The sequence below is a fragment of the Mercenaria mercenaria genome, chromosome 7, assembly GCF_021730395.1.
Source record: "Mercenaria mercenaria strain notata chromosome 7, MADL_Memer_1, whole genome shotgun sequence".
Lineage (NCBI taxonomy): Eukaryota > Metazoa > Mollusca > Bivalvia > Venerida > Veneridae > Mercenaria > Mercenaria mercenaria.
This window is the reverse complement of record NC_069367.1, coordinates 88,020,989-88,046,914: the sequence shown is the minus strand read 5'-3', so window position 1 is coordinate 88,046,914 and position 25,926 is coordinate 88,020,989. Positions and strand designations below refer to the sequence as shown.

The 25,926-nt window shown below is 34.4% G+C and overlaps 1 protein-coding gene across 1 annotated transcript; it reads right to left on the bottom strand.

Annotated features, from left to right (window-relative positions):
* Positions 1–30: 30 nt before the first annotated feature.
* On the bottom strand, positions 31–25,377 carry LOC128558367 (target of rapamycin complex 2 subunit MAPKAP1-like). The gene is made up of 5 exons (XM_053547313.1): positions 25,232–25,377; positions 5,564–5,689; positions 4,143–4,228; positions 1,801–1,920; positions 31–209 (listed from the first exon to the last, which is right to left on the bottom strand). Exons 1-5 carry the CDS (start codon positions 25,375–25,377, stop codon positions 46–48), a joined length of 642 nt encoding a protein of 213 aa, XP_053403288.1. The 3' UTR covers positions 31–45.
* Positions 25,378–25,926: the final 549 nt, after the last annotated feature.

Below are 25,926 nucleotides of genomic sequence, written 5' to 3'. Positions count from 1 at the left end.
AAGATCACTTTCACAATCTGCATATTAAAAGTTACAGATTTATAATCACACAATTTCCTTGCCATCAAACTTGGCGTATTCTAAGAAGGGGTTTTCTCCCATACTGGCACTGCTATCCAACTGCTCGGACAACCTGGAGATCAGAGAAGTATCACTCCACTTCAGTGGTGATAAATCTTTCTTCTCAAATAAATGACCTTTCTCCTCCGCTGAAAGTACAACAACTCAAATGTGGAACCCATGTTCTAATTTCTATATTAATAGCAGAAATGTTACATATACAAAGAAACAAATAATCAATACAGTCAAGATTCCAAATTAAAAGCCGCCATGGTTCTTTTGGTAAGTTGTTTTGATCGTGGGGTAGTGTTATTACTAGGAAATTCAGGCATGGCTTTCATAAGGTCTTAGTGACATTCTTAAATTGAAGACTCATTTCAAAACTTGGTCTCAACATTAAATGCATTCCCGAGATGTAGACAAGGGCATGTTCATTTGAAAAAGTACGGTAATTGATGAAATTGATGATTATTTTGCTTTTTTTATAACTGATTACTTCATGATACAGCAAAATTTATTAATTATGGTTACTATGATCCTTGCCTTTAATCAATTAAATTATGATTAAAGTAATCAGCAAAATACATGATTAATAACTAAGTCTGATTACAGAGAAATATTAACTGATCATTAATCATTATGATTACATATATCTGCTGAGATGTTGATTGTAAATAAGAGTTTGATCCTTTTTTTACACTTGAAATTAAAAGCACTTTAAGTATTGAAATCTGATTGCCATGCCATGTACTATGTTGTATCAATTTACTGTTAAATCTTTTTCAGTAAATCAGTAAATGTCAACATTTAGACATATTTTGCCCAGTCAGTAAGAGGAAAGTCTTATTAACAAGAGCTGTCACAGGAGACAGCGCGCTCGACTATTTCGATGCTGGATTGTGAAACTGGGCACATCTGAGGAAACTAGAGTGCCACTGGAGTGTTTAATGACTCCAATTGTGGATGAAGATATTGCACAATAGCCTGAACAACTATTTTAAGTTTGAATCAAATCCATTCAGTAATAACAGAGACAGAGTAAAAGTGCATCACAACTTTAACCAAAAATTCTAAGTAAAAAGGGGGAATAATGAATGAAAAATTGGTGCCAGAGCACCTTGCATCATATGGTGTGGGTGATGATGTTGAACAACTATTTTAAGTTTGAATCAAACCCATTCAGTAATAACAGAGGTAGAGTGAAAATGCACCAAAACTTTAACCTGAAATTCTAAGTAAAAAGGGGGAATAATTCATGAAAAAATGGTGCCAGAGTTATGCACCTTGTGTCATATGATGTGGGTGATGATGTTGAACAAGTATTTTAAGTTTGAATCAAATCCATTCAGTAATAACAGACAGAGTGAAAGTGCATCAAAACTTTAACCTGAAAATCTAAGTGAAAAGGGGGGATAATTCATGAAATATTGGTGCCAGAGTTATGGCCCTTATGTCAGATAATGTGGATGATGATGAGGAATAAGTATTTCAAGTTTGAATCAAATCCATCAAGTAATTACAGAGATAAGTTGAAAAAAGAAAAAGTGTTAAAAAACTTTAACCAAGGTGGGGACGTGGAAAGACGCCGACGCCGGGGCGAGTAGGACAGCTCTCCTTATACTTCGTATAGTCGAGATAAAAATTTATTTTACTAGTATTTTTTAAAATGATAATCACTTTATATGACTTCAACATACACATCCAGGTGGAAATTACATATTAATATATTTGAAAACATACCGTTATACTGTAAGTTGGCATCCTTCCAGGGTATATTCTTCACTTTGCTCTGGTTTCTCTTTTCTTTCTTCATTCTTTCCAGCCTCTGTGCTGTGTTAGATCTTCGTCGATGTGGATGGTCTCAATGCTCTTACTGTCACAGTTCCGTCCAGAATGATTCAGACTTCAACTAAGGACATGAATTCTTTCTTTTTATAATGGTATACTGGTTTGCACTTCATACATCATGTTACATTCAACACATATTATAAAACCTCATTAAATACAGAAACAAATGCAAAGAACTCCCTATAAAGGCTAATATTTTTCTTTCTTTTTAAGTCTGTTCTTAGTGAATTACTGTGGCATAAAATACAGTAGTTCCAATTTACATGAAAAGAAGAGTGAACAGTAATCAAATCATCTTCAAACCTTAGCCTGATAAATTTCTAAAATGGACTGGTCTATCATTCAGTCTGGGCAAAACCATTTATCATTCAAAGGGGTGTTCACTGAAAATATACTGACTGAATAGCAAACAGTGCAGACAATGATCAGCCACGGATGTGCAGTCTGCACCAGGGCTCCGGAAATTTTGAGAACTCAATCGGTCTGAAATGAAAATCATAACATCGGTGCTACCCCACCCACCGCATTACCAATAAATAGGCACAAGACCACAGTTATTTGCCCTTGGTCAAGTGGTTACGCGGAAAATAGTTCCTCTGTTTGATGGTGAATATTGGTGGATTTTTGAGTGAAAGACCTGCAATAAATGGCATGATTTAATAGAGGAGATATGAAATAGCAGGTACATGTACAATTTGACAGAATGAGAATGTCAGAATATGCATAACATGACTTTTTGATAGAGCCTGTTTTGCCTGTTTGCGGCCATCTAGAGAGTATTCTTCATATGCATGTGATTTGGTTCAAAATGGTGGAAAAAAGAGCCGGTCAACCCAATGTTTACTGTGGCTGGAATTTTTTCTCTTGAACAGTTCTGTTGAGTTCAGGTATTTTTATGGGGGTTGGAATGCATGCAAAATTGTTATAATAGTGTCCAGTGCCTATATAGAACATATAGTAAAAATAACTGTGGTCTTAGGCCTGATATACCATATTTGTAAAACGTGATAGAGTAAAGAAATAAGCATGTCATGCATTAAAAATGATTTACCGGTCACCATGAGTTACCATACAATGAAGACAGTTATTCAGTGTTATGTGTGAGCGTTACTTTATTTAAATTTTGATGTTTTTCCGAGAAAATACTTGCAAGCCTAAAATTGTCGAGGCATTGACACCGTGTACCTAACTAGTCTAAAAGCCAACGCATGTGACTTCGGTACTGTACATGGCAGACACATGTTTCCTCATTCTTTGATGGAATTTTATAAAATAAAATGCGTCAGTGATTTACTCGACACATATTCTCTGCAAAACATACTCAGTATTTTAAGAATACTCTGCCGCGGACCAAATGTGTACGTTATGTGAAGGCTGAGATCGAATTTCCTGCATGTGTATACCAAAAGGCCAGGCGGGTTGGCCACAGATATTTCATCACGCTGGCATTGTACTTCAACAAGCAACTACATTTTATAAAGTTCTCTTCTGATGTAAACAAACTTTCATTTTGAAACAATTTTTAAAAGACCGATTTGATAAACAGGCCACTCCAGTTTTCTTTATCATTTGTGTTTGCCAGTCCATTTATTTCTTTCTTTTTTTTTTTATGTACAGTCTGGTAAGACGATTTTCTAACTGGAGTCCCAACAAATGAATCATGTAATTTTTTACAATTCAAGTTATTATAAAAATTATTTATATCTGTTTCTCGTGTGATGTCTCATTAAATGCAGTGACCATTTGTTTTTTATCCGTGATCAAACAGCCTTTTGAAACAAAAAACATCCGTCGGATTCTAAATAAAAGAAGTGGATCCGGTCAGAAACATTTGGAAACCAGTCAAAAATGTTTAATATATTGCAGTTGGCTGTCTGCAAACATTAAAGGATGTGCCCGCTAACACTGATTGCGCCACATGCTAATTACGGACCGATTATCAAGGTGACAATCAGACCGTTTGACACGTTTATTGATTATCTGAGGGTGCGACAAACAGTTTCCTGCTTGGCAGGTCATCGTGTATTGAGATTTCAGACCGAAATTTATACTTTTCTTCATTTTTACGGGACTGATTTTTTCACTTCACGAATCGGTCTGAAAAGTCAAAATCAGTCCAAAACCGACAAACCGGCAAATTTCCGGAGCCCTGGTCTGTACTGCTCCCAAAGGCTGAATCACTTTCTGGCAGCAGCCCCAGAAAGGCTAAAGGTTAAATATGAAAATGGTTTTACCAAAATCCATGTCTGGCAGTATATCATATGAATGAGAGAGTTCATTATCCGAGGATTCCATCCCACTGTCACTGGCTAAACCATTTCTGTAAACTAACCAGAGTAAATATGCTTATCTTAAAGGTACTTGTTTCACAAGAAGTCAAAACTAAATGTGTTTTACATTTAAAAAAGCATTTGTCTATTCAATGAGATATTCTGTCTATTTAACCTTTAGCCTGTTAAATTTCTAAAATGAATTGGTCCATCATTCAATTTGGGCAGTACTACTTGTTTATCAAAGGGTTGTTCACTAAATATATTTACTGACTGAATACCATTGAAAATTTACTGACTGTATAGCGAACAGGGCAGACCATGCGGGCTGATCTTGGTCCGCACTGGTTGCAGTGACAGAATCACTTGCCGCCAGCAGGCTAAAGGTTAAGACATATCAGACATTTTTAAGTCTGCCGTGGAAAATACTGCAGTGAACTTTGTATTACAGCTGTGTCCTTGTACCATTTAGCAGAATATACCTATGGAAGTTGTTAACATGTTTAACAGAATATAATGAAACTATCAAATAACATGTTAAAATGTCTAAATTAAATAATATACCTTTATTATTAACATGTTTAATAGAATACACCTATGCTTTAAACATGTTTAACAGAATACACTTATGCTGTAAACATGTTTAACAGAATACACCTATGCTGTAAACCTGTTTAACAGAATACACCTATGCTGTAAACATTTTTAATAGAATAGTTACATGTTTAACAGAATACACCTAGGCTGTAAACATGTTAAACAGAATACAACTATGCTGTAAACATGTTTAATATAATACACCTATGCTGTAAACATGTTTAATAGAATACAGCTAGGCTGTAAACATGTTTAACAGAATACACCTATGCTGTAAACATTTTTAATAGAATAGTTACATGTTTAACAGAATACACCTATGCTGTAAACATGTTTAATAGAATACAACTATGCTGTAAACATGTTTAATATAATACACCTATGCTGTAAACATGTTTAATAGAATACACCTAGGCTGTAAACATGTTTAATAGAATACACCTAGGCTGTAAACATGTTTAATAGAATACACCTAGGCTGTAAACATGTTTAATAGAATACAGCTAGGCTGTAAACATGTTTAACAGAATACACCTATGCTGTAAACATTTTTAACAGAATAGTTACATGTTTAACAGAATACACCTAGGCTGTAAACATGTTTAATAGAATACACCTAGGCTGTAAACATGTTTAATAGAATACACCTAGGCTGTAAACATGTTTAACAGAATACACCTAGGCTGTAAACATGTTTAATAGAATGTTTAACAGAATACACCTAGGCTGTAAACATGTTTAATAGAATACACCTAGGCTGTAAACATGTTTAATAGAATATTATATACCTATGCTGTTCATGATCATCCACATCAATAATCATCTCACACATTCCAGTGTCATCACTTGTAATAAATGAGTTCCTTATGTGAGATATTAGGAATTCTTTATTGTCAAACAAAAAATCATAACATCTGTAAAAGATAACAAAAACATGAAATAACAAAGGAAATAGTGTCATTTCTGGGGTGCATGCTTCAAACAAAATTTTAGTTCCACTGTATCTCTTTTTAATGTAAAATTTATTAAGTGTAAGCCCTAAAATATCAATGAGATGATCTAACCTTGTAGTATTACAACCTTTAATACTACATGTAAGTTACTGACTTGTATTAATGGAATGGCATATAACAGATCCATCTGTTAACTTATCTATTATATTATATTCATTAGGACTACATAAAGAAGGCAAATTGTATGACAGTTATCATACTATGTTCCAAGTCCTAATAGTTAGATCAGATTGTACCAGTTGGTGAGCTAGTGTTGTATTGCTCAAATATGGCTCTAGGGTTATAATGCAATGTAACCTAAGCCTGTCTGGAAGTGCTATATTAATATGTTTAGTAGAGTACATAATGTATCATTTGCTTCCAGACGTTGTTACGAAATGTTCGTTATATTCAATCAATAATGGATGCTCCAGTGTCTCTTCACGTCGCCATTTCAACCACAATTTGTGTTGTCTGCTGATTATTATATATTTATTAAATTGTGGTTATATTCTTCATTTCTGCATGGTTTGGACAAGAGCTGTCTTACACTATTAAACAGCAGCAACTTTCCACGCACCATCCACTGGTTGGCATATATATTATAATATGAATCATACATGACTGTACATTTGTGACTTAGATTATGAAAAATACTTTACATTAATAGTGTTTCTTTTTTCAATACCAGAGGAATAGTGAGCTAGGGTCTGTGTTACAACATACAAATGTTACACTCCAGAATAAAATTATTTTAAAGTTGATTGTCTTGTGCTTTAAATGGTATGGTTAAAATATGTACAAACAAAACAGTTTTGGTTGGTGGAAAATGTAAAAACAAATTTATTTTTTATCGGAGGGGCAATTTTGTCAAAAAATTGGAAAACACATAACTTTTGGGGAGTGAAATTAATGGGACCAAATTTAGATCCCTAAAATCATAGTAAAATGGCCCAAAATAGACACTGATTTAGCTAAGCTCATACTACAATGTTTGAAATCTGTTAAAAGCTTCATCAAGACCTAAAACTGTTTATGTGTGTGTGCAAAATACAAACAGAAATAAAATCTAATGCTTATGAAAAGTTAAAAAAAATTCTAAAACCAAAGTTTTTATTTTTAAACAAAATTTATTGTTAAAAATTTGCAGGCTAATGGCCTCCAATTCGACAACCTCAATTTTTGAAGGCCCTAACTGCAAAGTTGTCACTATCTCTTGAGACTGTGCCTTTTATACTGTGATTATTCACCAGATAATTTACACTTCTGCGTAATAAATACTACAGATGCTTAATCAGTCAATTTTCATATTGATCATCGAAAAGAATTGGACAGGGGTTTTTCGATCAATATTTGATAATTGATTGAATTGTTTTTCTATAACATGGAATGAAAATATATATAATGACTACTTCTTCCGCAACTACATATTTTATGAATAAATATGTTTTCATCTATGAAAAGATGAAAAAGGGTTAATCATTATGAACATGGGTTTTTTGACATAACCGGCAAATCTCAACCTGCAAATCAAGATTTAATTTAGTGTTGACTGGAGGTCTTCGGATCCTGAATTTCTTCCTGTAAACCAAAATATTTCCACAGGAGACTGGGCATTGCCAGGCAATGGAAATATCAATCTAGCACTGTCAGATCTGTTGCAATTTTGAGAAACATTACCACAACCAAAAGAGTAAGTCACAGAGAGAAAAAACAACAGAAAATCTATAATTGATCATCAGGGCATCACTAATAAATATATAAGAAATTACCAATTTTTGATAGAGTTGGTTATTCTACATCACATCAATTTATTTCCTTGTGACAGTATCTACATGAACAATACTTGTATCTCATAAACAAAGGAGCAGAAAGATCTCCTTATTGGGATAACATGGTCACTAGTAACATATGCTATACCTTTATTCTTTGTTGTGTATGATCACTAGTCAGAAAAGGAATATTCTGTAGGTTGACAAAATGTCTAGAGGTCTGGTAATCACAATACTTGTACTGTTATGTACTGACTGTTACCAGTGTATTAGGTAATTGCCAGGGGAAAGCTGTATAAGTTGTCATAAAGTTGCTGGTTTTACATATAGAATCTATGTAGATAATTATTTTGGTAAATGTTTTTTTAAGAAATATCTCTCACTCTGGTTGGAGATATTATTGAATATAATAGGGTCATTATAACAGTAGCGTGATCTGGGATGCAGTATTCGGCTCAAGTGGATTTTGCAAGATCGGATCTCATGAGGCGCTCAGTGTGATCCGACGTTGCAAAATCCACGAGAGCCGAATACAAAGTCCCAGATCAAGCTACTGTTACAATAACCCTTTTATTATATACCTTTACTATTCTGATTCTTGTTTTGTTATTGAACGAAATCTTCAATGTTTATCGATATTAAATGGAACTTAGTGAAGTTTTTATGTGCGCTATTTATAGAACTTTGTCAGGTCATGCATATTAATGAAAATAGTTCGGCAGCATACAATACGGAAGGTACAATACGGAATTTAAAAGGTACAATACGGAATTTTTGTCTGTCTCTTCATATTTAATTGTGAAATACAAGCCGATTTTTTACAGAATTTATATAGGTATATAATAAGAAAATTTATCGGCACTTTACATTAGTCACTGTTTACTTTAGCTGTTAAAGTTTTAACAAATTCAGCAATTTATGTGCACAATCCAAATCTAAGATCGTGTTTTTCTCAGAGTTAAAGTATTAAAAATACTTAAATTGTATCCCACCACTTGCAGTGTGTTTTGTTTTTGCTATTCCCATTTCCCTCTCTATAAAACCATTCAAGCATACTGATTAACAGACCTCTAGACAGCCACTACACAGGTTGTCTAGGGGTGCATTAAACAGACATCTAGATTCCAGATCTAGCCGGTTAGCCACTGCCAACAAAATTTACGAACACCATACATTATGACTATGTAACTGTCAATTGTCATTGGAGTAAAATGATAGCATATAGGCGCACTAAATCACCTTTGATGATGAGCTAGCTTTTCACTGACAGGATTTGTGTCTGTCTGTCTGTGTGGATGCCAGTACATGGCACTAAAACGTTACAGTACATTGGATGACAACATGATAGCCCTGCCATCTCCTATATAAAGTGATGTGTTTTGGTATAAGTATTCATGAATTCCAACACCAGTAAAAAGGCATGCACATTTCCTGTTACTATATTTTCCTATCCGGGAACTATACTCTTGTACAGTGAACTCGCCAACAGAGAATCACAATAGCGGGTCACTTGAAAATAAAATGTGAATCTCTCTTAAACATATTAGAGTATACAATGTTTAAGTGTCCAGTTATATAAACTTATCATTTAGCAATTATTAGACAAAAGAAGATGGATCTAATCTAATGAGTTTGAGTTCCATGAGTAGATAACTCTTGCAACCATGTTTCCTGACTTGGATTTTAGCACTCGTGAATTCTTCAAAGTAGAATATTTTTAAGCATACCTCACAATTTTTTAGATAAAACCACACAAATTTGGTACCATTTGAAGAGTGAAACCACACTTTCGTAGGAATAATATGATTATAATTTTGATTGACTTCAAAAAAAAAGTGCCACCCAACGGGGGCGGCCTTTCCAGCCAATAGAGAATCCCCTTTACGGGGATAATCAAAAGGTTTTTTTTTTGTTTAAAAATAAAATCAAAGGTGTTTGATTTTGTACTGGTTTGAACGGGCAAATCTAATAAATGAAAAGGTCCGTGAATCAATTTTTTTTTTTAGTTTAATATAGGTGGGCTAATTTATGCAAGAAATACAACTGTGAAAACTAGTGCTATATTTTTTGACAAAAATTCCCTGTTTGAAAGTAAAACAACGTCCTCATTATATTCGTCTTGAAAGTTTTTTTCTAATACCACAGAAATGTTTGTCAAAAAAACAAATTTTAAATGGAAAAAAAAAATTAAACAGTGACCCCACTGGCAAAAGTGCCCCCCTATTGGAAAATCAACAGGTAAAAATTTTTCTCATAACTTCAACATACAAAAGAATGATTCAAATAAACAAATTTTGATATGAATGTGAACAACATTTTTAAAGTTTTTAGTAAGTTTAGATACAGGAATCAAACTTTTTCCTAATCTAAAAGTTAATAGATAGTGACCTGCTTTGGCATTTTTATCTGACTATGGAACTGGCATTCTTACAGCCCGTGGGAAATAGCCTCTCAGGCTATTTTACAGCCTCCACGAAGAATAGTGAAAACCCCCGGGGCTATTTTTACGGCTCCCGAATTTATCGTAAGTAAATTTTTTAACCAAAAATTTGTCAAAAAAACAATGTTGGTTTACAACGTAGATGAAAATAAAAGGGTTTATAATATGAAACACTTAAAAATTTAAGGGCTTTCAACAAACCATTAGAAAATGTTTGATCTATTTTTCGTGTATAAAAAGCAAGTTTTCACAACAATATAAATCTCTTACCCCTCTAAAAAATGTTTTTTACTTTTTAAATTATTTTTATACTTAGTTTTTTCACAACACTTGACTGTTTGCATAAATTTTGACCAGACATTTTATTTGTAACACAAGACAAAGTGTATTACATTCATTTCCAAAATTTGGGTTTTGAAAATATATCATTGAATGACTTCAGTACAATGTATTGTAATACAAAACTGCCGTAGGAATAGCCACCGGCAGGCTTTTCACTATTCTTACGGGCCTGTGAGGCTATTCCTACGTGACCGTAAGAAAGCCACTTCCATCGATCTACTATCATCTCCAACCGCGAACCCCTTGGGGGGACGAAACGTTTTGCCGTAAAAATCAAAAAGAAAAAAAATTTAAGTGATAAAAATTTAAGTGGAAAAAAACTAAAAAAAAATTTTGGTGAAATAAAAAGGTTAAAATTGAGTTAGCGGATAAAGGCAGAATGTCAAGCGCAAACGGGGCATTGCTCTGGGGTAGGGCGACACTGGGGGAAGTTGGTTCCAATGGTACACATTTCCCGGGAAAATAAGAAAATTTGTAATATCGGGGTTCAGAAATTTAAAACCTATAATTTAAAGGGAAGGGCCCATAGCGCACATGGGGTCTTTGGGGGTAAAAACACGATTGGGATACGAACCCAGATCAGGAATTTTTTTAGAAGAGTGAAACCAAAATCAAACACCTTAAATCCAGTCGACAAAGGGGTTTGGGGATGTGCAATCTTTTACACGGGAAAAGAAAACGGCCGTAGTCAGTTTTTGATCCAACGGGGGGCTCCCCTTTGGCACTTTCAATTTGGTCATCGGGTTTTTTGGGTGGGGGGCGACCATACCTTGGAGGCATTTTCAAGCGGGGTCGACTAGAGTCTGGTAAAGAAATGGTCTTAATGGTTTTGGGTTTTGCCCTTTAAGTTTCTTCGTAAAACATAGGGTTTGGTTACCTTTTTGGTTGACCTTTTTACCGTTATGTTTGCCCATATATCGATGGGTCATTTGAATATCCACCCTAGATTTCGCGGGGCTAACCAATTCAAGTTGGACTCCATGTGGGTAATAGGGGGTAGGAAAGGATGTTTCCTTCTAGTGGCGTGGAAACTTGACACTGGGGGTTTAACCCCCTACCCCCCTCCAAACCCCCATTTTTCTAGAAGTTTTGGGGTCATTTTGGGGTGACATTTTGGTCGCAGATGACAGTGTTTAGAAAATATTGCCGTGTCATCTGAAAACAGACGGATTTTTGGAACTGATGTTTTGTGGGGGTCTTTTATGTAACTAGAAAGCAGGGGCCAAGTAAGACCCCTGGGGGACACCTGAAGAACGGGGATCTTCGGGACGTATCCATTTGGCTATGATTAATCCTTTTACTAAGAAGCCTTTGACCCTCTTAGTGTTTTAAACCCGACTCCAAAATTCATCTTTTTAGTGGGACTTTCTCATGGCTAACTTGTCGAAAGCCTTACTAAAACTAGAATGTAAGATCACTTTTTTTCTTTATTGACATAGCTGGGGTGCCCAAATTTCATTTACAAACTACCGAACTAACTGAGAAACGCAGACCTTTTTCCCCTAAAACCAGCTGTATGTCATACAAAATACCAGGGTTTGAAGTGCTTAACAACTGATGGGGAAACAATGTGTTCAAAAATTTTTACTAGGACACATGTTAATAAAATTAGCCTATAATTTACTGGTTTTGACCGATCCCCTTTTTTTAAAAAGGGGGAAACATATGCGGTTTTCCCGTGGAAGGAAGTAACCCTTCCTCCGGGGATTTCTGGAATATGCCCAAGGATGGAGATATTTTCTCAGAGCTGTTTAAGTATTATAGGTTTGATTTTGCGGGACCACGGGCCCTTAAAAGGGGTTTCAGGTTGCGAGAAGTTTCCAATACCTTTGTACTACCTAATATCTGCATAGTAGGACTGAATTCCATCTGGGGTTAGTTTCTTTTTACTGGCGAGGCGATTTTTTAATGTGTTTGGGGGGAAAAAACAACTGAAACTTTTGTTCAGTTCTTTTTGCCTTAGTTGATCACCAGAGGAGTTTTTTCATACTTTAAAGGGGGACATAGAAAAAATTCCGTCCGGGGTTTTAAAGGGGGCGATACATTTTCTTATATTGGTTTATTTGGGAGTGAACTCAGTGTTTTTTCAGTTTAGGATGTCTCAAGATACTGGCTATAAGCCCTTGATTTTTTTTCCGCACTAGATTTTTAATCAGAAATTTCTGTAATAAGATCCAGATTAAAAAACTCACTTTTTGAAAGCTTTTTTTGGGAAAGTTTTCCTGCATTAAAAAAACCCGTTTTACAAAATACTACATACTTCAAAGACCCAGATTTTGCATAAATTAGAAAAAATCTGAATTTACAAAATTTTTATTCCCAAATTTACTCTCCTGTCACGGAAACCAAATTTTTGAAAGGTGACAATTAAAAATGCCAGTGAAGAAAATCCTCATGGCCCCGTAATTTTCTTGAGGTCTACACAAAACATTACATGACTCTCTTTGTGAAGTGCAGTTTTTAAATTTTGTTCATTTGTTCTTAAAATCATCCCTTTGTCCGCTAATTTGAATATTTATATCAAAAACGGGGTACGGGCATACATCCTGTTTTCAGACGTCAAATTAAGGGAGATTTGCCTCAAAAAAGGGCCACGATAACACGAAATAATACACAGGCATAAAAAATCGCAATTTAAGTGAAAAAATAATTTCCCAACCATTTAGCTGCCCTAACAATATATATTTGATTCCCTTAAATACTTCCTAACCTAGCCCATTCTAAAGGGGTTTCTAGAAATACAGAACTTCCTAATCCTAAATCGGGGGCTAGGATTACGGTCCCGAAAACCCTACCACTGCCTTTGACGGGCAAAAAAAAACACTAATTAAGTAAAGATCACTAATAGAGAACCTCCTTTTTGAAGAGTATTAATTCTCCTAAACCTACTTTTACTCAATTTTGGGGGGGGCGGGGTTAAACCCCAACGGGAAGGGCCTACTGGGACCAAATTTTTTTTCCCTTTTTTTAAATTCCCTTTTTCTATAATTTTTACTTCTTTAAAGACTTTTATTGTTTCTTTAAAAAAAAAGGGGAAAAAAAAAGAATCTTATAAGCGATTTTTTGGTTTTAAAGTAATTTACCACTTAAATAGAAGGGGTAGATTTTTACCCCTTTTTAAAAAATATTGATTTACACCGGTAAAAGTTCTCTGTTTTTTTTACTCTTAGTTTAATATTGGGGAAAAAATTTTAGGTAGGTTTTGCCTCTACCCTAAGGTTTTTTTTTAAATGGAGTAAACAAATTCAAAACAGAAACACAGCTTTCACCTTATTTTTTCAATGTTGAAGTAGGAATTTCGTCTCTTTAAATCCTTTTATTTGAGGCACCATAAAAAAATGATTTGACATTTTTTTTTGGGGAAATTGTTTACCAATATTTGAGTTTTTTTTATTAAAAAAGGTAAAATTTTTTCTCTGTAAACTTTTGATAGTGGCATCACTTTAAAAATTTGCTCTACTTGATTTGAGAAAATACCATAATTGGGTAATTCCCCTCGAATCGCCCAAAATGCCTCGAAGTGGGCCTTTTTTTTGAGATTTACTTCCCCACGTCGTCTATCACGTATTTTGCTAGACGACAGCAATATAAAATAATGTAAGGGTTGAATTCCCTTACCTATACAACCATGGGGGTATTTCTCTTCACACACTATTTCCCCTGTTGACACAGTTGAATATTTGGGCGAGGGGGAAATTTTTAAAAAAATTTGGTAAAACCTTTAATAGCATTTACCCTTTTTTAAAAACATCGAAATAAAAATATGTTAACCCAATAAATATTACCTTATATGTTTTTTTCCTTCTCTTTTCCTAAAATTTTGAAGTTTGCATCAATATATTGTTTAAAATTTCAGTATTTTGATGGTCATGCAATTTGCCCTTGAGTCGGACACTGATTTGCCTTGAACTCGGACATGTCCGATTTGAGGGCATATTATTTCTACTCTTTTTTTTTTTAGCATAGTTACATTTAACAGGGGAAATCCATACAAAATTTAATGTTAAAAGCCACAAGTCACTTTTCTATTACATACCGGCCATACCGCCTGATCGCTGCTAAAACGTCAAAAAACCCGCATAAAAAATATTGAAGCAAGCGCAAAAAGGCCAATACACAAAAAACAAATTACCTTAAAAATTTCATGCTAATTAAAAAATTATTATTTCTCAGGAATGAAGAAAGTAATCATCGAAGGCGTGTTTGCTGTTGGTATGCATCACCATGGTCAGAGGTCACTTGACATTGGCGAAGGATACAAGGCAGACCGAAACATCCAACCATTTGAAGAAAAGCGTTGCCTTCTTTCACACCCTAGTGAAATTGTAGTTCAAAATTTTTTAAACGCAAGGACGCCAATTCATTTCAACAACACCGTCAGGACTTATTGAAGACAATCATTAAACAAACCAAATTTGGCCAAGTTTAGAGCTCGAGGGACCCTCCAACGCTGAAAAACTTGGGTTCTATTTAAAGATCTAAAGTAAACAAAATCGAACACTTTTCAAATAGGCAAGGGGAATGTCGATTTTTTACTTTTAATCAAGTTTTATATGATATATTTATACCTAACCAAATAAACAAAAACATAAACATTGTTTTCACATTCATACACTTGTATTATGAAATCGCCTACCCTTCATTGTTGCAAATTTCCATTTAAAAGAAAAAATCTGACCTTATTTCCTCAAGGTCAAATAAGTAGGATTTACCCTTTAGAAAGTGAGTGCCTTTTACTATACGATAATCGATTTACTATATTAATAAATGCTCGCATTTTCGTTACCATACGTCCCTTCCCTTTTCAAGAATTTGACAACAAAATTGTAGGTATACAGTCCAAATGAAATAGTGATGAGGCAATGTCAGGGGCACTGGCTGAGGTGAAAGCACAAAGCCTTTCTTTTTAACGCAGCCAAAAATATGGGGTCCCAACCAGCTAGCAGATCGCAAAAACGGAGGGTACATAGGGGGGGAAATGGGGGGGCAACACAAAATAAACCTTTTACAAAAAGAGAACTGATTGACCATGCAATGGGAAAGGGCCCCATTTAGGCTGGGTTTTCAAAAACTAACTTTCCCGAAATTCGCAGGTGATTTTCGCCTCTGACAGGGGCGAAATTTTAAAGGGGGTAGCCACCGAAAAAAGGTGGGGTGGACGAAACAGGAAAACCCAGCTTCAGTCTGGGATCACCTGAAGTACTAGTGCGGTCGCCACATTGCGATGACCAGGGGCCCAATCTTTAAAATTTTTTGGGCTCAAATGAGCTTTACACCTCATCTTTTGGACCAGCATTCCCAAAAACTGGGAACATGGATGAACAGGGTTTTCGTTGTTCACAAACCCAAAAAAAGAATTGCAAAAAAAAAAGGGACAAAAGTGGTACTTGCAAAATGTCGGCTTAGAGATTGGAAAAAGGGTTTTTGCATGCGCAAATGCAAAAGGACCCCCATCCACCACACTGATGCCCTGTAAAACGCAAAGAGTATTTCAAGGATATGACACTGAAAATGCTCCAGAAAACACCCAAATTTAAATGTTAAATAACCTGGGTGGCCAAAAAAAGGGAATCGCCAAGTTTATGGTTTACAGACCCTTTCTACCAAAATTGGGAATGAAACCCCAAGTGTTTTTATTAGATGGGCAGACTCGCACAACCCCCTACAGTTTGTAAAACTTGCAAGGCAAGAACAAATATCATTAACTGAACTACCAAGCAAAACAAGTAATTGGACTCAGCCACTGGATCGGGCTGTATTCAAGTCATTAAAGTCCAAATGGAGTGATGCTATCCAAAGTTTCAATGCGGGAAAAGCTGGGTTTTCGGAAAATGCAACAGTTTTTTAAAAGTTTTTTAAAAGGCATGGGGAAGCCTCAAAGACCCCCGAAAAAAATCAAGACGGGTTTTTCAGCACTGGGGTAGTCCCTACAATCCGGAGCAAACCCAAATTGTGCATTCACACCATCGGAACTGTATGTTGATGATAATCATCAAACCGATACCTCAGTGACTGTGTCCACCTCGTTAGTAGAACCACAACACAAATACAGACTCTTTTGGGGAACAAACCCCCCGTAAAACTAATCTCACGTTTACCCCCATACTGTATCCGGAATGAGATGCCCCTTCCCCCAAAGCTTACCACCATCCCCTGTCCCAAAAGAAACTGTTGAAAACTTCAGCGCACCTTAATTTACGATACGAGTAATCCCACAGGAAGCGACGTGTGGGTCTGCCCCCCCTTAACATTGGGGACGATGACCCGTCCTGTTTTTATTTTCCCCCCCCAAAAACCAAATTCTAGCAAAAGCAACAGTTACAGTTCTACCCCACAGCACCGAATGGCAACAACACGCACTCCAAGTTGTAGAATCCACAATGACTGATGAGATGAAAACCAAATTCCAAGTTGCATTTGAAACAGGTACATTTCTTTTATTCCTATTTTTGAGGATATTTAAATTATACTTAGTTGTTTCAAATCTTGTAAAAAAACATCTCTACAATTTTAAATCATGATTTGTATTTTTGTTGGAGGTCCCCGTTTTCAAAAGTAATTTTACTAAAATATTTAACCTAACCCAAAAGTTCCAGAAAGACCAGTACTAGACCCAAAAGCCGTATGCAGTATTTTTGTCGCCTGCAGTACATTCCTCAAATATTTAAACACGGGAACAGACACCCATTTTCATCACTTAGTTAACAATTATTTTTTTTTTTAAGGGGTTGAATTGGTGATTTTTCCCGAAAAGACGGGAGATGTACAAAAGTCCTCAGAAGGGCCAGGGAAAAATTTTAAATCACGAAAATACCTCTCCAAAAGAAGTCCTTTAAACTGAAAAAAAAGAAAAAAGGACAAAAAATTTCATTATTTTTAAAAAAAATTTAACGCAAAGAAAAGTTTAAAAAAAAAACTTTAAAAAAAAACGTCAGGAGAAACTAAAAAAAAAGGTTCAAAGAAAGGGAAAAAAGAAAAAATAAACTTGAAAAAGTTCTAAGAAAATGAAAAGGGGGAATGAACGTAACCCAAACAATAAGTGTCATTAAGTTCGGTACTTTGGTATTGTCGAAGTACACAATAAACTAAATTTAACTCGAGGGGTTTACTCGTTTTTAGATCTATGTCAAAAAAATAAAACAAATTAAAAAAAATTAAAATAACTAACGTAAATAGCACAAGAAAAAGTTTAAAGAACGAAACTGAAATTAAAATACTAGTTTTGTCAACCGGGATTCACTTTGTTAAAGGAATAATTACAGTACAAAATTATTGGTAGAATTTTACGATTTGATATATGTGTAAACCGCAACGAAAACGTATTCCATGCGTGTTTTTCGACAATTAAACCTTGATATTTTTACTTACCACTCGACACTGATTTAATTACTCTATAGTTTATTAAGATTTTGATTGACAGAAAGTTTGTCATAAGAAAAGAAACATTATTGAATGATTTAATTCTCATTTTACATCTTTTTACTTTTCACTGCGATTTGGTTAAAACTTTTGCACCTGATCAATACGTTTTTTTACGGGGGCACTTTCTTTTTAAACATTATTTTAGTTAATTTAGGAAGTCAAATTTAACACGTTTCTGGGGAAAGACCAGTTCTTTCCCCTAAATCCTTTAAAACGCTTTCTTTCCAAATAATGAACCTAAAAGGGAACAGGGTCAAAAAATACGAACCTCCCTCAAAGAGAGGTTTTAAGATTACAAACACAAATTTTATCCCCTACACAACAGATCTGGGCTGACCCTAATTTTTACAATCATTCAGTCTTTCATCTAGTAAAAACACTGAGCATGTTCAGAAAAATTTTACCCATGCATTCAAAATTCCCCTCCTTAGATTTACTACGTTAGATGACCCCGCATTATCGTTTTCTACCAAAGGGAAAAATTTAAAAACAAATTGGGTTTCTTCGCACAAAGCTGTCACTGATCTCGTTTTTTCAGACGGAACTCGTAAAAACACTTATCTCAAAATAAGAAGATCTCAACTTCGGTGATTCATCCAACTAGAAGCGGAACTTACCTGTATTTACTTACATTCTTAAACATCACCTTCCTATTCAAGGGTTTTGCATGTCCATTCAGGGGGTAAAGGGTTATCAAGGGGGAAAAAGGGAATAAGATTTTTAGTACTTCAGAAAATTTTTTTTAAATGTACCCGGAAAAAGGCATTCAAGGGAGAAAAGACATATTCCAAAGAAAAAAGCTTTTTACTGGTGATACATCTACACAATATCTTGCAAATATCCAACCGCCACTTGCGGCGAATTTCCCTATACAAAATTTAAAAAAACGGGACGGTAAAAATTGTTTAAAAATTCAAAAAAGGCAAAAAAAAACTTACCTTTTTGAATATCCAACAAAGGCATTTTGTAAACATTCAAATTTGTGCCTAATACTTAAAACGTCAGACGAGATATTTAGCATATTACAATACCAGTCGGGATTGAAATTGTTTTTCCAATACATGTGCAATTAGATAAATCCTCAAATCTATGTGAAAACAAGGGGTGGTTTTGTATGATTCAACACTGTGATTTCTCTAAATTTCTGACAAAGACGAAACAATAGGGAATTTGTACAGAATGGATAACAAAACAACAGGGGTAACAAATATTTTTTTATTTTTTAAAAGTATGAGTTGTAAACTACAATAAAAAAACCCATTTTTTGAAAATCATCTAATTTTGAAATAACAGAAAAAAATTAATAGGGCATAATCATCAAAACCGTCAAAATTTTTCATTAGTTTTGCACTCCTTATTTTTTTCTCTCTATTCGCAAATGCATTTTTTTTAAATACTTGGGCGAATTGTAATTCAACTTTCTTTATATTCCACATTAAAAATTTTGCTTTAAATTGCTTTGTTGAGCTCACCGCGTCACATATTAATGTCTATTTTTTTAGTTTATTGCTGTTAAAAGGGACAAATCTCCCAAAATTTAAATATAAAAATTTTTCCTTTCTTTTAACGAAGGGAAAGTATTTGGTGAATCGATATAACGGTTTTTTGGGAAAAACTGAATATTTTTTGGGGTTTTTTTTATTCACCGGGAAATTCAAAAAATGACATCACCTTAAGGAAACAGTTAAATACAAAATCATTTAGCATGTCCTAACATATTATATTTGATTCCCTTAAATACTTCCGTAACCTAGCCTTTCTCATAGGGTTTTTCTAGAAAAAAGGCCCTTCCGTAATCCAGAATCGGAGGCTAATTACGGTACCCAACCCTAGCCCTGCCTAAAATTCACTACCGAATTCTGTTTGTCCGAAATTCGTGTATGAGACTTACTCGCCAATTTTTGTTAATAGTGGTTATTTTTTTTCATGATGCAAGTATAATAAATTAGAACAAAACTCGGTGTTAGCACTAACCGGGCCTCCCTGGGCGATACCATAAAAATTGAGGCAGCGAAAAAAAAATAACTTTGGGGGTGGCGGGAAAAAAGACTAATTTTAAGACAGTTTACATATTGCTTTTAAAACTACGAATCAGCAAATTTGATGTTATTGAATCAGTCTAAAATCTCCCCTGCACATGTTTACTATGGGTAAGATTAAATGGTTTGCAGATGGTGACAGTAGGTGGTAAGATAATTAATGCCCCAGGCGTGTATTTCTCGATAAACAAGTTAGGGATTATAGACAACTATCAAAATTATGTTTGAAGAGTATTTCCGGGCTACTCGATATAGAATTTCAAGCAGTACGCCTATAGGAGAGATCGTGTTTGTAAACAAATCCATTGTATTTTCTATTTTTAGAACTGATAAGACAAAGACCGTGTGGGCAGACGCCGAGCGTCCATGTTTTTTGTAAACAGTGATGTTTTTCTAACGGCTTAAACTTTCTTAAAACACAAATAATATCAATAATTTTTTGATCAATGGAAAGTGTATAAAACAAGCAATTTATTGATTACTTTTGATTATAATTTCGAAATTAAATGGATTAATTATGAAAGCTTAACTTACAGTGTTTTTTCTAAAAGTTTTGAGGATCGCTACGCCGCTATTAAAATCTTATGTCATTTAAAACGGTTATTCATTTTAAAAAGATATTTCAATGGGAAAATATGAAAATCTTAGGCATTTCAAAACTTTTTGAATTTTTAAAATCCATAAATGAGCAAAAGAGTTATTAAAAATTAAAAATTCAGATCCCATACACAAACGATGTAAAAACACTTGTTTTACCCACCACCAGATAAACAGGTATTTATGGACTATGCTATTTCGACAATGCAAAATTCGTATGTAAAACTGAGATTGTCGTAACAACGCGAGAAATGCATGGGGATCAAAAAGAAACTAATAATTATAAGAAAATGTATCTCCGAATAAATTATAAAGTATCAATGACACTCAAAAACATGTCCCAACAGTGCACTAGAAGAAAATGCATAGAAATTTTCGGGGTAAGTATTTGGTATCGTAAGTCTCTCATATATATACAATATATATATTCTTCAATCAAGGATATATCAGTGTAAATGAGCTGAGCGTTAGCTTTCTAAGAAAACGCCGTTAAACTATGTTACACGAATCACACGTGCACCGCTCTTTTACAAATCTGTGTCCGCCATGTTTTCTTCAGTGAACGAAATAAAAGGAGTATTTTACCTTATATTTCCTTATTGTAGAGTACAATTGACTTTCTAATCTAAATAAAACATCACTTTTTCATAACATCCCACTGTCCGATCTTTCTGATCACTTAACGATCACTCACAATTACAAAATAAAACCAACGTGTCATCAAAATTATCACTTTACACGGCTTCATGGACATCACGGCCTACTAACATTAAATTTGTAATCATGCGCCAACCAAACAAATGATGAAAGATCTGTACTTTTTCAAAGACATGTTTTATTTCCTGTAATTTTCTGATATTCTAACCTTCAAACAACCGAATTGTATGCACAGAAATAACGAAACATTTATGCAATATAGCTTTTAGTATAAATTTTGGATCTATCTTTTTCCAGCCCAACAACAGACATGTATATGTCACAAACCCGGTCTGTCCTCGAAATCAGTGTCAAAGGTTACTAGAACATAAATACAATAAATAAACAACCGCTTACTATGTTCTTGTAAGTCCTGTAAGATGAAACAGCTCGTGTTTATACATTCATATATATTCCGTATCGGGAACATTGACAATCACAAGTCGATCCTTACCACGAACATGAAAACAGTTACTTTTATGCCTTTGTTTACATTTCAAAAGTAACTATTCACATATACGTTCAAGAACGTAAATTTCGTGCTTTCCGACCCACATGGTGTGTACACTTCTGTATTTAAAAGTATGGTGTATTCGGCAAGCCATTTGTAACTTCCGACGTGGTAAATGTCATTGTCAGTTATGTTTACGAAATTTAATTGAATATTTATGTTTTATACTTGCAAAAGAAAAACCTGATTGTCATGGCCTTGGCTTCGAATTCCTCGCCCATCACCGACGTGGGATCAAAAACCCACTTGAGGTGTGAAACTTTTCACGTAAGGAAGCCATCCAACTGAGGTTAGTGTCTCGATCTAGGTACTAGTCTGAGCCTCAAAAAATGTCTGGAGGGACCCCTGGAGCCTTTCACCACCAACAAAACCTGGGAAAAGTTCATTGTGTCGTTTCGGTGTTACTCACAATCAAACAAAATAAACATTGTTCCCGTTTTTGTTTGTTTGTTTTATATAAATGAATATGCAGAAAGGGTTTGTTTGTTTCAGTGTAACGTCAAAATATAATATTACAATTATATATCAACAGTGAACGCCACATGCATTATTTGTTCACGACGGGTTATGCTTTAATCTTACAGATAAAACAAATATATTCCTATTGTATAAAGGGTAAAGGTAAATATATATGTATATGTGTGTGTACTTGTGGAATTAAATGTTAAGTGTAAAAAGTATATATTCACAGTTCAAATCATCCATGCTAAATAATACGTACGATATGCTTGCTTTCTCACTGTCTAACATGTTCGAAATGATTTATTTGATTTTTATCATAGAGTTCTAGTTTATTTTTCACCTTAAATTAAAGCAAACGTGTTCAATATAATTTTAAACAAACTCTGAAGTTTAGTAGGTTGTAGCATTCTCTAGGTCAATGGTATTTTTATTACCTTCTGTAGTCAGTCATTATCTATTGTAAAAAAAAACTCTTTTTAACCAAAGTGGAAAAATTCAGGTACTTGAAAATGCAGCTTTCTAAAGTTAGAATTCTCGATGTCATTTGTCAGACATACCTTGTAAATAAACAATATTATTACAAAATTAATACTGCTATTTCTTTTGTTGCACTTTGCGGACTTATGATAAAGTTATTTATGTGCATCTGTTCACAACGAAGCACTGACCCTGAGGACTATGTATGGGAAAATATAAGAGTGAACTAAGTGTTGACTGAAAAAGGGCAATATTTATTTTGCCGAACAATACCTTAACAAAGATATATTTTCACATATCTGGGCGAAAAAAACCGCTTAACAAATATATATTTTCACATATCTGGGCGAAAAAAACCGCTTAACAAATATATATTTTCACATATCTGGGCGAAAAATACCGCCATTGCAAAACAATACATTAAAAAAATATATATATTTTCACATGTCTGGGCAGAAAATACCGCCCAAAAATACCTTAACAAATTTATTTTCACATATCTGGGCAAAACATACCGTCCTTAACAAATAGATATGTTCTCATATCTGAATGGAGTTACAGTCCAATACCATAACAAATATATATATATTCACATATTAGGGCGGATATAACCGCCGAAAGCATATCAAGAAATGTAGATGAATTTGCATATTAAGAGAAATCTTTCAAAATTAGAAAATTGTCACTTGAAAGAGGAGGCGGAATGGCATGTGGTGGTAAGATAAAACCAGAAATTAGCCAAAATAAAATAAAGAAAGAAGCGTGCTATTCACTCTTGAATGCTGACGAAGAAGGAAGATGCCGTTTCACGATTGGTTCAACGGTATAAAAGGAATTCATTGATTGGCTTTACCGTAGTATATAAATTAACATATTTCAGAATAGGACCGATTTGCTCCAAATGTACAACAATGACATAAATAATTTTATCTACCTATAAAATTCATAAATATATGAGCAGTACAATTCCCGTAAATGAGCGCTACGTAAGCGCTCAGGCCCCTCTCGCACACCATACCTATAGTTCGGACTTCTTTAATGTGTAAAGGCATGTGCACAACAATGACAAATTTTGCCAAAACCTGGTAAATTGTAATGTGTTTTTTAGAAAAGTAATAAACGGAAATAGAAAAATAGCTCTCAGCTCATTTACACGGATAGTTTAGCTTTATTATGTATGTTTTTTGCAGTTATGCACGATGACATAGAATACTTACCCCGAAAATTGTGACACGAACATACTGATAACTTTTCCCACTTTACTTTTTAAATTAAAGTAAGAGTTCAGCACTTCATGGTTTTGATGTATTGTCACACTGGAATAACGTTTGTTTTACAGTAACTTCGAAATTAATCAGAAATAATATCATGTACCCCACCCACCTAATTCATAACGGTATGACTGAATAGCGAAATCTAATCAAATTAGCGAAATCTAGACATAAAATTCAAACTAATGAATATTTTTAAAAACCTAAAAAGATTTAGAAAGAAAATTCATCACTTTAGATTTTATAGTTGACGAAATCTAGACCCGTATTCGTTTTTCGCTTCAAAAACACCTTAAATATAAATATATTTTCTTGAAAATTGGCATACACACGTAAATTTATATCTTTAATAAAAGCTTTAAACGATTTTTAAAAATATTCATTAGTTTAAATTTTATGTCTAGATTTTGCCTGCCACTTGAAATTTCTGTCCATATAAACTCTGGCGAAATCATCACCCGTATACGTTTTTCGTTTCAAAACCACCTTATATATAAATATTTTTTCTTGAAAATTGACATGCAAACTTATAAATATATTCTTAATAAAAACCTAAAAAGATTTAGAAAGAAAATTCATCACTTTAGATTTTATATCTTGATTTTGCCTGACACTTGAGATTTCCGCGCATGTAGAATCGGGCGAACAGGTATGACTGAATAGCGAAATCTAATCAAATTAGCGAAATCTAGACATAAAATTCAAACTAATGAATATTTTTAAAAACCTAAAAAGATTTAGAAAGAAAATTCATCACTTTAGATTTTATAGTTGACGAAATCTAGACCCGTATACGTTTTTCGCTTCAAAACCACCCTAAATATAAATATTTTTTCTTGAAAATTGGCATGCAAACGTAGATTTACACTTTTAACAAAAGCTTAAAAGGATTTTTAAAAATATTCATTAGTTTACATTTTATGTCTAGATTTCGCTAATTTGATTAGATTTCGCGAAATCTACTAGATTTCGCTATTCAGTCATACCCAATTCATAATTTCAAAATAGCATAGGCCTTAAGCGTGACGTCATGGCGATCTCTCCTATAGTGCGCAATGGAAGTAAAGTGCGCAATGGTGCGAAATGGAGGTAAAGTGCGCAATGGAGTCAATTTCTTTATTGCGTCGATTATTGGGTAAACTTGCTGGCTATAGTTAATGGAAACGTTCCAAGAAATGAAAATGGCACACAATCAGCATATATTTGTGCTAATTCAAATTTTGCGCAATGGAGGTGAAGTGCGCAAAGAACCTTTTAAGGAGCGATGTTCAAATATTTAGAAAATACTCACAGTTGTATGTTTAAAATTGTTTGAAAGATTTTATTTACTCTCGGTAAATGCTATTGCAATAAAATGATAGATGTATCATAATTATAATTATAGTTATATCTATCATTAATAATAACCCTTATATAACTAAAAGTTACTACAAACACTTCAACACCCAACATGCCCATGATCTCCGTTACAGAAGAGGGTGTTGATAAACTCCTGCAGGGGCTCTCTCCAAACAAAGCCTCTGGCCCAGATGAACTCTCACCAAGAGTTCTAAAAGAGCTACACCACGAGATAGCGCCCATCCTTACAATTATATTTAGGTCATCCCTGGAAACTGGCTGTGTCCCGCCAGATTGGAGAAGTGCAGTTGTCGCCCCTGTTTATAAGAAAGGCCCGAAATCCAAGGCCAGTAACTACAGGCAAATATCTCTCACCTGCATAGCTTCCAAATTATTGGAACACATTCTAGTCTCCAACATCATGACACATTTTGACAATAATGACCTCTTAAGCCAGTACCAGCATGGCTTCAGATCTAAGCATAGCTGTGAATCACAACTGATCAGCTTTACACAAGAAGTTTATGACAACCTTGAGCAAGGTCAACAAACAGATGTAATAGTAATGGATTTTAGTAAAGCATTCGACAAGGTTGATCACAATAAATTGATATTTAAACTTAATGAGCTGGGTGTCCACCTCTGGTATCACAGTGGATAAAGTCATTTCTGAAGGGTCGAACCCAAAGAGTAGTTGTAGACGGCTGCACTTCTGACACCCTGCCTGTCCTGTCCGGTGTCCCTCAGGGATCCGTCCTAGGGCCCTGTCTCTTTCTGGCTTACATTAATGAC